This window comes from Eretmochelys imbricata, chromosome 5 (assembly GCF_965152235.1).
Source record: "Eretmochelys imbricata isolate rEreImb1 chromosome 5, rEreImb1.hap1, whole genome shotgun sequence".
Taxonomy (NCBI): domain Eukaryota; kingdom Metazoa; phylum Chordata; order Testudines; family Cheloniidae; genus Eretmochelys; species Eretmochelys imbricata.
In genome coordinates, this window is record NC_135576.1 from 39,634,067 (window position 1) to 39,647,887 (window position 13,821).

General features: G+C 39.6%; 1 protein-coding gene across 3 annotated transcripts in view; it reads left to right on the forward strand.

Annotated features, from left to right (window-relative positions):
* Positions 1–13,821, forward strand: part of KIF2A (kinesin family member 2A) — a 93,325-nt gene that overhangs the window by 66,329 nt on the left and 13,175 nt on the right. For 2 of the 3 annotated variants that reach the window (XM_077816910.1, XM_077816911.1), the window contains exons 16-18: positions 4,006–4,073; positions 9,943–10,093; positions 11,055–11,156. In XM_077816910.1, coding sequence (XP_077673036.1) covers positions 4,006–4,073; positions 9,943–10,093; positions 11,055–11,156 — 321 coding nt within the window. Of the gene's footprint in view, positions 1–4,005; positions 4,074–8,416; positions 8,531–9,942; positions 10,094–11,054; positions 11,157–13,821 lie in introns of all 3 variants that reach the window. The other variant, XM_077816913.1, reaches the window with a different exon arrangement.

Here is a 13,821-nt window from a genome sequence, read left to right on the forward strand (position 1 = left end):
CTGTTTTCCTCATAGCAATAACATCTGTGAGTGTGTGAGTTGCAGTCTTTGATGGTGGAGTCTTCTTATGTGGAATTCTCCAAAGACGAAGTGATGTTGCAGCTACACCCGAAATTTTTGTCTCAAGTGGTCTCTTGGTTTCATTTAAGCCAAGCAGTATGTTTACTTGTGTGTTTTTCCTAAATCACATTCATTCCTGGAGGAGCAGTGCCTTCACACATGAGATGTCAGATGATGTCTGTCCTTTTACCCGCACAGGACAAAACCCTTTTGGGCTTTGCCTCTTCTGTTTTATGTCATATGCAGACTGTATGAAGGGACAAGCAGTCTCCTCACAGACTATCTCTAAGTGGATGGATAACTTCCTGTGTCAAGACTGCATATGACATGCACACTACATACAGGTCCGAGCCCATAGCGTTCTTAAGTGATGTCTCAATATTAAACATTTGCAGGGCTGCCACATGATCATTGATACATATGTTTACAAACCATTATGCCATTACAGTGGCATCCAGAGCAGATGCAAATGTTGGGAATCAGTCCTGCAGTTCTTGTTTAAATAGACTCTGAGCCCCACCACCAGAGGGTACAGTTTGAGAGTCACCTAAGTGAAATACATGACTACATCTATGCGAAGAATACTTTACTGTAACTGTGGTTCTTTGAGATGTGATGCAGACATTCTTTCCACAACCCTTCCTCCATCCCATCTGAATGTCTCTGGGCATTCAGTGTGAAGGAGCTGAGGGGGGTCTGGATGATGGCACCTGATCAAGCCAGAAGAGAGGCTATGGCCATGAGGTGTGAACGCCCCCCTCTGCAGATACTGCTAGGTAAAATTCTCCAACTTTGGTGCGCTAGGCACACACACACCCAAGTGTGCATCACATCTCGAAGAACCACTGTTACAGTAAGTAACTGTTTTTTCTACTGTTTCTTACAAAATTTGAAAGAGGGAAGAAAAAAAAATCTGGTAACTCATGCCAGGATCCAGTAAACTGGGCCTCCCACTTCCTTTGTCAGTGAGCCTGGCTTTTAAAAGCAAAATTCTGTGACATCTGGAAGAAAATCAACTAAAATTCCCCTCTATTTGATGGGGATTGGGGCTCTTTTATAAAGATTAAACTGAAATGTTCGGTTGAGAGTAACTCGGCATTTGTACTTGTTATGTCAATTACTCCCGGGGGAATTCTGTGCCAAAAATTAAAAATTCTGTGCACAGTATTTTAAAATTCTGCATATTTTTATGTCAAAATAAAATATCATGCCAGTTTCAATTGTTTTGGTAATTTATTTCAAAATACCTTTCAGCAAGTATGTCTGTAACAATATGGATAACCAAAAAGATTTAGGAATTACTTTTTAACAAATAGATTCCCTATTAGGCATATTAATATAGAACTTGGAGTAATAATTCATTTAAACTAAAAATACAGAAACATATTTCCTGCATGCCTCAGAAGCAGTGCAAAGGCTTGGGGGAGTCAGGGATAACGGAGGAGCTGAAGGAGAGGGAAGTAATTGCTGGGAGGGAACCTGGAGGATTGTTGGGTGCGGGTGGGAGAAATATGGAAGAGGTTTTTTGTGTTTGTTTGTTTGTTTTTTTTTTTTTTTTTTTTTGAAGGCGGAGTTGTTAGGGAGTTTGGGAGCCTCCCCCATGCAGACTCTGGCTGACCCTTAGGCTCTCCCATTCAGTCAGGCACATCTGCTGCCATTCCCACATGTCCCTGCACCCCCCACTCAGCCATCCCCATCTCCATGTGTCCCTGCACCCCCACTCAGCCACTTACTGTCCTCATGTGACCCTGCACGCCACTGCTCCCTTTCCCCATGTGGCCCTGCACCCTCAGTCAGCCTCCCCGTCCCCACGTGGCCCACTCCCATTCAGCTGCCACCACAGTCTGTCTTCCCCGACTAGCCCTTCTGAACTCTAGTCTATGTGACTCCCCAGCAGCCCTGTGTTTCCCGCTGTCTGTCTGGCCCCACAGGCAGGGCACTGTGAGGAATGCAGCCTCTCCTCCTCCCTATCGGCTGCTGACTGTTATGGCCAGTGAGCCAGCTGCCCTCTGTTCTTGTGCCACAGCAGCCCCTGGTGGGCAAAAGGCATATCTGCAGTGCCTCTCCAGTAGAATGTATTTTCTGTGGAGAAAAAAAATCTGCCGGGTATATGAATTCTTTGCACGTGCAGTGGCACAGAATTCCCCCAGAAGTAGCCAATGTATGAGAGAACCTAAACATGTAATATATAGGGTTAATTTTATTTGTAGGCTAGAGTTGTTCAGTGAGATGAAATTTAAGCACCAGAATTAGAATGCTAGGATGCTCAGTATTATGAGAGGGAGTGGGAGTAACAACCACCCATTTCTCAGGCGCTCACCTAAAATCAGATTTTATGTTTGTAAATGCTGGGAGTCTGAACATAGGGAAGGCTTCTGAATGAAAGAGAACCATAAAGTTAAATGGATGGAGCTCAAAAGCTGTGATGATTTTACTTTGTGTTTAAAAAAAAAAAAACAAAAACAAAATAGAATTTGTTTGAAGTTGCAGTGCATGGCTCTGGTGCTGAAATAATGAAGTAAGGTCAATGAGATGGACTTAGTGGAAATGATAATGGTGTGTGTTTAATGCTCTTTTGTCAATTTCCTGAAACATGGAGTCTGTGGTAATTCCTCCCAACACCCCCCTCTCCCTCCCAGTCTGATCCACAGTTCATTAAAGGTTGCAGAAAGACTGACTTCAGTAGGCTTTTGGATCAGACCCCAAGCATTGTATGGGATTCTGTACCACATCAGAAGAGCACTACGGGTCTAGTAAATGTCAGTGGTTCATATAGGGTGCGTAAATAAATACTTAGTGACATACAGCACTTTCAGGTTGTTTCACTTGTTATTAGCAAATCCGGTATCCTTAACAGTAGTTGTCAAAACAGACCACAGGGATGCTGGATAGGAGGGGAAAACCCATGTGGCAGTTTGCCATTGGAAAAATCTCTTCCAGATCCCAAAACTGGAGATCTAGCCTCAGGGATCAAAAGAGACCCATTATATTAATTTAAGGGTGGGACTGAAACAGGGGGCCCCAAATAGCTATTTGCCAGGGTAACAAACATAGCCAGTCATCAGGTCCTGTTACCGCCCCCACCACCTAATGGCATCAGTGGTGGGTGGTCAGGGCTTGATGCAGAATGTGATAGCCTCTGCCCACGCCCTGTTCCATGAAGAATAGGGGGAAGAGGAAGGGGAGGAAGAAAGAGAGAGAAGCAGCCTCCACTTCCCCCCCATACACATTCTAAAGGCAAGTGGGAGGGGAAAGTAAAGGCAACACTTGGCGCACTGCCCTAACTGCTCCCAGTTGAGCTCTCCTACCCCTCACATCTGCTGAGGGTGTCTCCACTGCTCCCAGCCACATCAAAGCCTCACCCTGGCTAGCAGGGTGACCATTTAAGGTATGGAAAATATACCTTTATAGGGAGAGATGATAGATGGTCAATCAATTTGGTTTATCCAAAAGAAGGCTAAGAAGTGACTTGATCATAGTCTACACATACCTACATAGGGGAGAGATCTCTGGTAGTAGACAGTTCCTTAATCTAGCAGAAAAAGGCATAGTTTGATCCAGTGGTGAGAAGCTGAAACTAGACAAAATCAGACTAGAAATAACATGGAAAGTTTTAGCAGCAAAGGTAACTAACGATTGGAATAATTTACCTTGGGATTGTGGTAGATTCTTCATCACTTTGAAGTCGTGAAATCAAGATTGGGTATTGTTTTAAAAGTTGTGTTGTAGCTCAGCCAGAAATTATGGGCTTGATGCAGAAATTACTGAGTGAGTTTCTTTGGCCTGTGTTATGCAGGAGGTGAGATTGAATGATCATTGTGGTCCCTTCTGGCCTTAAAAATTTGTTAATCTATATGACATCTGAAGTGCAAGGTAAACTTATTAAATTCTGCAGTGTTGTTATTTTTACAAAAAGTTTGTTGACTTGTGGTTTGTTTTCCCCAGATTGCTACTATCTCTCCAGGGATGGCATCCTGTGAAAACACTCTAAATACACTGAGATATGCAAATAGGTATGGGAAATATTTTATTTGTAGCTAATTTAGCTGTTGTATTAGATCTCTGAATTGTGGTATTCTGTTACTGTGTGACACACAATTATTTTAGGCACTTTCTAATTGTTTTTAGTATGCTTGCATTTCTTTCTAAAATACAGACCAAAAGACTGATCCAAGCATTATTTGAAGTTAATTTCACGCTTGTGAAAGGTAACAAGTTAACGGCACTGGAAACTGAATTCCAGTATTTACTGGTAGACAGGATGACAACAGTGTGTAAGCACCTTCACACTGACCAATATACTTCAGTCCTGTTCTGGAGGTGTCACCTTTTGGGGTAAGAAGACAGGTTCAGTCTCCAGGTGGATTATGTCCTTGAGGACCTCTGCTGAGATGGTCAGTTGTAGCGTGTACACTTTTTCACTAGGAATTGAGACCCTGTTGCTGTGAAAGGCACAGTATTGCTTCCCAGAACCTGTGCTTCCAGGCTGGTCTATAATAGACAATGTTGCTGCTTTAACTGTATTGGTATAATTACATCCACAAAAAGCCCCTAGTGTGGATGCAATTATACTGGTGTAGAACTGTCTGTACTAGGACTTTTACTGGTGTAACTATAGGTATGTCTACACATACATCGGTGTGTAGAGTACAGACCCTGCATGCTCAGCTAGCACAGGTATACAGTGAGGCACTGCTTAGGGGAGTAGAATACGGACAGGCCATAACCTTAGGGTATGCTTGTGATGTCCTGCTTAGGACACCCAGAGCTGTGAGCCACTGTTACTGCTCTGTCTCTTTGGAAGTAGTGACTCTAATGATTTCTGAGTGCGTCCAGTGAGAGGGACTGGACGCTTCAGGGAGACATCTCTGGGGACCATGGGAGATGGGGTTCCCTGATTGTTATCTGCAAGGCAAGGTAGATCTTGAAGAGCTAGCCGACAAGGCAGACAGGTTCATGTGTCAGCAAAGTGACACGCAGCTTGGCAGAAGCAAAGCTCTCACTCTTGCTAAGGCGGAGTGGTAACTCAGTTGCTCACAGCTCTGGGTGTCTTGCGCACAACGTCATAGTGTTCCCTGCATGGCTTTCTACATGCCCACTGCTATTTTTAGCAGTGTAGTGCCCCACTGCTGGAGCCTTTTCCTGCTGCAGGGAAAGACTCTCACAGCTCCCTGCTGTCAGAACCTTTCCCTGCTCCCTTTCCACTGCCAGTGTCTTTCATTGCCATGTGTATCAACATACTGCAAGTGTAGACAAGGCCTATATCAGCAAAAAATCACACCCCTCACTGATATAGTTATAACACTCAAACTTTTAAGTGTAGACCAGCCCTTCTAGATTCCTCCTTTTCCCCACTATTTCTGTTTGTTTTTTTTTTAAACTGTTTCTTCCCTTCAAGAAACAAAAATGCTTTTTACATGTTTCTGGTTGAGTATGGATATCCTGTATTGCTTTAATTTCTTTGCTTTTACCTTTTTGACACAAGTACAGAAGTATGCAATACAAATAGGATTTTTTGTCACCTGTAAATTTAAGTTTTCTTCTAAACTTGATAACTTGATCCGTAAATGCATAGAATAAAGCTGTTGGGAATATATTTTAACTGTCAAGAAGTGGGGAGGTAGAATTTCTCTTATTTTTGTACTACTCCTTTTAGAAGAATTGGGCATATGAGTAGACATGGGTAGTCAGGGACTTCTCAATTGCATAGTGCTTTTTCCGTAGTTCGCAAAAAAAACCAAACAAACTTTATAGATCTAAGAAACGTTTTAAAGTTACTGTATATTTGAGTATACTGCTGGAACAAGACCTCTGAAATAAATGTTCAGCAGTAAACATATGAGATCATTGAAGATCTTTACTTTTTCATAATTCAGGGGAGGTAGTTAATTTGTGTTCTATTTCAAGCATATAAAACTGTCCCTGTGCTTGTGATGCTATTATGTTTTGCAAAAATAATGCACTACAAGCCTATAATGTGTTTTTAATGTTTCTGTAACAAGTTTCTTAGAGAACTTGGTTTACGTTTTCGAGAGACCCATATACTGTGCAGAAGTATTAATTATATTTTTCTTTGTATGCCAAAATCTAATATGTACCTAACAACATTTGTAGACTTTGTCCATACATTTAAATCTTGCACTTGCCTTTGTATTTTAACTCTTTAATGCTCTTTTAGCAATGTGCCATTTTCATATCAATTTTAGGGCTGTCAGTCAATCACAGTTAACTCATGCAATTAACTCAAAAAAAAAAATCATGATTAAAAAAAGTATTGTGATTGATCACAATGTTAAACAATAGACTACCAATTGAAATTTATTAAATATTTTCATGTTTTTCTACATTTTCAAATATATTGATTTATATTACAACACAGAATACAAAGTGTAGAGTGCTCAGTTTATATTATTATTTTTATTACAAATATTTGCACTGTAAAAATGAAAAATACTATTTCTTTTGTTTATCAGTTCACCTCATACAAGTACTGTAGTGCAATCTCTTTATCATGAAAGTGCAACTTACAAATGTAGATTTTTGTTGTTGTTACATAACTGCTCTCAAAAACAATGTACATCTTTAAAGCTTACAAGTCCACTCAGTCCCACTTCTTGTTCAGCCAATTGCTAAGACAAACAAGTTGTTTACATTTACAGGAGATGCTGTTGCCTGCTTCTTATTTACAATGTTACCTGAAAGTGAGAACAGGCGTTCTAATGACACTTTTGTAGATGGTGTTGCAAAGTATTTGTGCCAGATATGCTAAACATTCATATGCCCCTTCATGCTTCGGCCACCATTCCAGAGGACATGCTTCTGTGCTGCTGATGCTCGTTAAAAAAATAATAAGTTAATGAAATTTGTGACTGAACTCCTTGGGGGAGAACTGTATGTTTTGGGCTCTGTTTTACTTGCATTCTGCCATATCTTTCATGTTATAGCAGCCTCAGATGATGACCCAGCACATGTTCGTTTTAAGAACACTTTCATAGCAGATTTGACAAAATGCAAAGAAGATACCCATGTAAGATTTCTAAAAATAGTTACAGCATTCAACCCAAGGTTTAAGAATCAGAAGTGCCTTCCAAAATCTAAGAGTCCGAGGTGTGGAGCATGCTTTCAGAAGTCTTAAAAGAGCAACACTCAGATGCGGAAGCTGCAGAACCCGAACCACCAAAAAAGAAAATCAACCTTCTACTGGTGGCATCTGATTCAGATGATGAAAATGAATATGCATCAGTCCACTCTGCTTTGGATAGTTATCGAGCAGAAACCATCATCAGCATGGATGCATGTCCTATGGAACGGTGGTTGAAGATGAAGGGACATATGAATCTTTAGCGCATCTGGCAAGTAAATATCTTGCTACGCCGGCTACAACAGTACCATGCAAATGCCTGTTCTCGCTTTCAGGTGACATTGTAAACAAGAAGCGGGCAGCATTATCTCCTGCAAATTGTAACCAAGTTCGTTTGTCTGAGCGATTGGCTGAAGTAGGACTGAGTGGACTTGGAGGATCTAAAGTTTTACATTGTTCTATTTTTCAAGGCAGTTATTTTTTTTGTACATAATTCTACATTTGTAAGCTCAACTTTCATAATAAAGAGATTGCACTACAGTACTTGTATGAGGTGAATTGAAAAATACTATTTCTTTTGTTTCTTACAGTGCAAATATTTGTAATCAAAAATAAATATAAAGTGAGCACTGTGCACTTGTATTCTGTGTTGTAACTGAAATCAATATATTTGAAAATGTAGAAAACGTCCAAAAATATTTAAGGAAATGGTATTCCATTATTGTTTAACAATGTGATTAATCACAATTATTTTTTTAATCGCTTGACAGCGCTAATCAATTTATAAATGAGTGACTTCCTGCAGATATATTATAAACTGTACACACACTAAATAGTAATGTGTACGCAGTTTACGATACGCATAAAACTGAGTAGTATGCAGTTTGAAGTAATTATAACTGTAGTCACTTAATGTTTTGAAAGCAGCAATTCCATGGAATATTCATCTCAGTCCAAATTCTGTTCATTATACCAATGTATACCCAGAATAACTCCACTGAAGACAGTGGAATTATTACAAATTTACACTGCTGTAAATTAGCAGAATTTGGCCAGTTGAATTTTCTTAGGAACATGCTTGAAACTCAAATTTGAGGAAGGCCTAAATATCTCACCACTGTCTCGAAACATGTTTTATCTTAAAAACAAACTGCTTCATTTGTTTCATTCTTTTCAAAACTATAAAGGAGAACGCTAAATGAAAAGTTGTCATTTTAATTAATGTCTTTACAAGAACACTTTCTTTTAATATGCTGCTGTATCTTGCTGCTGCAGAGTAAAGGAATTTGGAATTAGTCCTTCGGACATTCCCTTCTCACAGAGTAGTGGCAGTCGCTCTGATCTCTCTCCTTCCTATGAATACGACGACTTTTCTCCTTCGATCACCAGGTCTACTTCATTCTATACATGGAATCTTTATTTTAAGTTTTTCTGTTTAACTGTATAATTTTACAGACCCAAATCTTCATTTATTCCCTTGCCTTGAGTCATCGTATACTTTGTTTTCGTCCTGTTTAACAGGTGATGGTACTGCATGGTCTGCAATCATCTTTCCAATTTTTGTTCATTTTTCTTAAACATTTGAATATTTCATATTCAGGCTTGCTTTTCCCTTCATACATAAAAACGGTGATGTCACCTTTGTAGATTTAGTGGATTGATTCTCATAAGTCTGTTTAGAGTAATTCTAACTCTGTGAATTTTACTACCTGATAAAAAATAAAAGGAATTGTAATACCTTCGTTATTTTCATTAGTGTAGTGAATCCTACATATACGTGTGGGGGTTTTTGGTGGTGGTGTGTTTTGTTTTTGTTTTTTTATTCCATATTAGCAAGTTGTTAAGGTTAGTTATTACTGAAGGATATTTGTCTAACCTTTTTGGTTTATTTGCAAATTTGGATTCATTTAGTTCATAAACTTTTTTTTAAAGTGACAGGTTTCAGAGTAGCAGCCGTGTTAGTCTGTATTCGCAAAAAGAACAGGAGTACTTGTGGCACCTTAGAGACTAACATTTGTTTGAGCATAAGCTTTCGTGAGCTACAGCATCCGATGAAGTGAGCTGTAGCTCACGAAAGCTTATGCTCAAATAAATTTGTTAGTTTCTAAGGTGCCACAAGTACTCCTTTTTTTTTAAAGTGGACATCCTTGCTTGAAAGGATGATGTCAGCTGCTATTTTGTAAAGTTCAAGTTTTCTAAGAATCTCAAAGTTGAAATTGGTTTTAATTAATGATCTGTCCATTCTTTGTGGACACTAGATTGTTTGTTTGTTTGTTTGCTGGCGGTGATTTGTTTTTTAAAGTCAAAAAGTGCTAAATCATTTATTAACCAAAAAGATGCACACAAAGATAGAGAAATATATTGGCCAGTTTTCGGTGTACAATCTGTGAAGCTATATTTACACTAATGATTACAACTATTATTGACTTGTTATACAGTTCTTTAATGTTTATGGTTAGGGTTGTTTTTTCCCTTCTTGTACCCGTTTATTACAAAGACAGTCTTGCATTCACTATCTTTAAATCTAAACTGAATGTTTTTCTAACGGATATGTTCTAACTCAACCACAAGTTATTGGCCTTGATGAAATTCTGTGTCCTGTGTTTATATAGAAGGGTAGACTAGATGATCACAATGGTCCTTTTTTTGGCCTTAAAATCACATTAAATTTGTGAAGTTGACATCACCTTTATTAAATGAATTAAATTGCATCTGAATCCGTAAAGCTTTAATTTACTTTAGCTATTTTAAATAGAGCGTCATTTATTTTAAAATAAAATCTTTTTTTTTTATGATTGTAGGGTGAAGGAACTGACGGTTGATCCTAGTGCGGCAGGAGATATCCGTCCAATTATACACCATGCTCCAAATCAAATTGATGATTTAGAGACACAGTGGGGTGTAGGGAGCTCACCTCAGAGAGATGATCTTAAACTTCTTTGTGAACAAAATGTGAGTAGCTTTCATCATTTTGGGCGTGTGTATATATAATATTGTCTTTGAATTCAACAGTAGATCATATCCTGAGTAACATATGTTTATAAGGCTACTAGCTACTTGGTTGAGTATAGTTAGCCTCTGGACTCTTTCAGATTGTCATAAAGTTAATGTTAATGCTAAAAATGTGGTTTTTGGGGGTTTGCTTAGTTTTAGGTTCGTTCTGTTTTCCTTGCTGTTAAGGACACTTCAGTAACGCTGCCTGTTTGTTTTGGAAGTTGCTGCTCTTTCTCTGGATAGTTTTTCCTAGCATGCCTTCATCCCATATTAGGCAACTGGCAGCATTCTGTAAAGCCCTTTCTTTCCATTATTAAGAACATAAGAATGGCCATACTGGGTCCGACCAAAGGTCCATCCAGCCCAGTATCTTGTCTACCGACAGTGGCCAACACCAGGTGCCCCAGAGGGAGTGAACCTAACAGGTAATGATCAAGTGATCTCTCTCCTGCCATCCATCTCCACCCTCTGACAAACAGAGGCTAGGGACACCATTTCTTACCCATCCTGGCTAATAGCCATTAATGGACTTAACCTCCATGAATTTATCCCATTCTCTTTTAAACCCTGTTATAGTCCTAGCCTTCACAACCAGAGCATAGAGAATACTTTAGAATACTTCAGAATGATTCTGAGAGCTTGTCTGTACTTTGAAACTTGCAGACATAACATAGCTATTCCAGAATAATTATTCCAGAATAAGTATAATGATCATTATTACAGTATAAAATGCCATGTGGATGGTCTTATTCCAGAATAGATTTATTCAGGCATAAGCTTTTGTGGGTAAAATACCCACTTCTTCAGATGCTCTGTATATTTCCCTTTCTTATCTTGGGATAGGATGAAACACCTATTTAATTTATTAGTTTTAAAGCAAAATTCATCAAAGAATAATAAACTTTATTATTTTTTTAAGGAGGAAGAAGTTTCTCCACAGTTGTTTACTTTCCATGAAGCTGTGTCACAAATGGTAGAAATGGAAGAGCAAGTAGTAGAAGACCACAGGGCTGTCTTCCAGGTAAAATATTGATCACTGCATTGTATTAATCAAATAGCTCACACTGGCCAGAGAGAAGTTCTAACTCTTTGGACATAAGATGTCATGTGGTATACTAGTGCAGTCAGACCTTCACAGATTTCTAAACACAATTCTTAAGGGCAAGGCCATTGTGGCAAGATACAGAGTCAGAATCATATATAATACACCCTGTCCCCCAACCACCAGCTCCTTTGTCACAGTGACAAAGGAGAAGCATACTGCTATATTGTCTGTGGAAACCCAGTGTAACTTCTGTTGTTTTCTTTTCAGAAGCTGATAGTCTTCAAGAAGTCATGTTACCATAGAGCATTTACTGTTCTTTTTTTTTTAATATTGAATTAATCCTTCTGCTTTGGTTCCTTTCTGGTTTTGGCCATGCCTTCCAGTGTTAGTGGCTGCATGTTTTGGGGATGAAGCTTATTTGGCACTAACCCCACAATCTGAGCTTGAAATTTGACTGACTAATCAAAAGACTATATGTACAAACCAAGGCTGATTATAGACAATGACACCCCCACCAGCGTCCACGACCAACTAATTCAGAGGCTAGTTTCATCAGACAGACCTGCCTCTAGCTGCATGACTAGTTATTTTATGTGGGAGCTAGGTAGGTTGGTTCTTTCGCCACAAGCCACTCCATTTAGAAGAATACCACCAAGCACATGGGGTCCTGATTGTGACTAGGGCTCATAGGCACTACTGAAATACAAATAATGAGTAGTAATAATAAAGTGCCAGCTCTCAAGGCCTCTAGATCAGGTAAAAAGAAAAGGAGTACTTGTGGCACCTTAGAGACTAACCAATTTATTTGAGCATAAGCTTTTGTGAGCTACAGCTCACTTCATCGGATGCATCCGATGAAGTGAGCTGTAGCTCACGAAAGCTTATGCTCAAATAAATTGGTTAGTCTCTAAGGTGCCACAAGTACTCCTTTTCTTTTTGCGAATACAGACTAACACGGCTGTTACTCTGAAATAGATCAGGTAAGGAGAAGTCTTGAGGCAGGCTTGAAACCTGCTCCTAAAGAAATGGTCCTGGTTATGCTGAGCAAAATATTGACCATCTATCTGCTTTTTCTGGGTTGTGGTTTGCCAAGGATTCCTGCCTTCAGTTGTTCAGAGGAAAGATGGTACTGCATTTTGTGGACAACCTTTAACTATGACGGAGTTGATTTGCATCATTTACATTGCTTAGTTGCAGAAATTGCACTTCCCACACTTACATTCTTTCCTAGTTTTTGCTGATCCAGGCACTTTTCCTATGAATGGATGGTTTTTTGTTTTGGTTTTTTTTTAGGTTTGTTTTGTTTGTTTTTGGTTTGTTTTGTTAGTTTTTGTTGAGATTTTTTTTTTATGTTGTATATTGGGTATATTTTGTCTTATGAATGTACATTGTAACAAGCTAACCCTGATTTTCTTGCTACCAAAAATCCCCCTAAAAACATTGTGTTTTTTTTAAAGAATGTTGCCAACTTTATGTTGGATAGTGCTCAGTGTAGTAATCTTGTGGGGGAAAAGAGTATTTAGAAGTTCCCTATTAGAATATTCCTTTGCAGATTGTGTCTGATTAGAATAATCCTCGTGGCCATTGAAAGGTAAAATATTTTTAAAAAGCTTTAAGGTATATTTTTGTTAAGATTCTTAATAGTAGGTTTTAGAAGAGATATGGAAATGTATTTATTTTGATTTGCCCAAACAAATTAAACAAGCGCCTATTCTGCGCTGTGAGGGCCTTTTATAAATTTACTTTAAAAACACAGCAGATACAAATAACTTCACCTTGGGCCCAAAACAATAGACTGCACGAAAATTTTCAAAAGTGTCCCATTTTCAAATGTGAAGTAGTCAGCTAGGAGCATAACTCTCATTGAAAGCCCCTGGGACTTAGGAGACTAATTGCATGAGTCATTTCTGAAAATGGAACTTAGTCTCCTAAGTCACTTAGCACTTTTGAAAAGTGTACCTCTTGTCTAGCTCCTTCCTCCCCGAAAGCCTGAGGTAGATGGGTTTTGTAGTGTGCCCTGATGATTGAACAGTTTGGGCTACTGAGGGTTGGACTAGGGGACAGGGAAAGAATTCATTCCAGTGTTGTGGGTCCGTCCTCCGGAACCCCCTGTCAGCATTCTCTTTTAGACTGAAATGTTTTCAGCTGGAGCGCTTCTCCTGATCATAGCTGAAGCAGGATCTCATTGGGAGAGGGGTAGTCTCCAGAGTAGACCAGTTTAGCCAGTGAACCCCATTGTCCCCATAGGACAGCTTTGCACTTCCAGAGTATTTGAAAGCTGCCCTAAAGCTGGCTTAGCCAGCCCCTAAAGGTCTCCCTCAGTGTAGGGCGGCGGTTCTCAAACTGTGGGTCGGGACCCCAAAGTGGGTTGGGTCGCCTTGCTGGGGTCCGGGGCCAGAGCTGAAGCCTGAGCCCCACCACCCAGGGCCAAAGCTGAAGCCTGAGGACTTTAGTCCTGGGTGACAGGACTCATAAGAACATAAAAGCATCCATACCAGGTCAGACCAAAGGTCCATCTAGCCCAGTATCCTGTCTTCCAACAGTGGCCAATTCCAGGTGCCCTAGAGGGAATGAACAGAACAGGTAATCATCCCCTGTTGCCCATTCTCAGCTTCTGGCAAACAGAGGCTAGGGACACCAT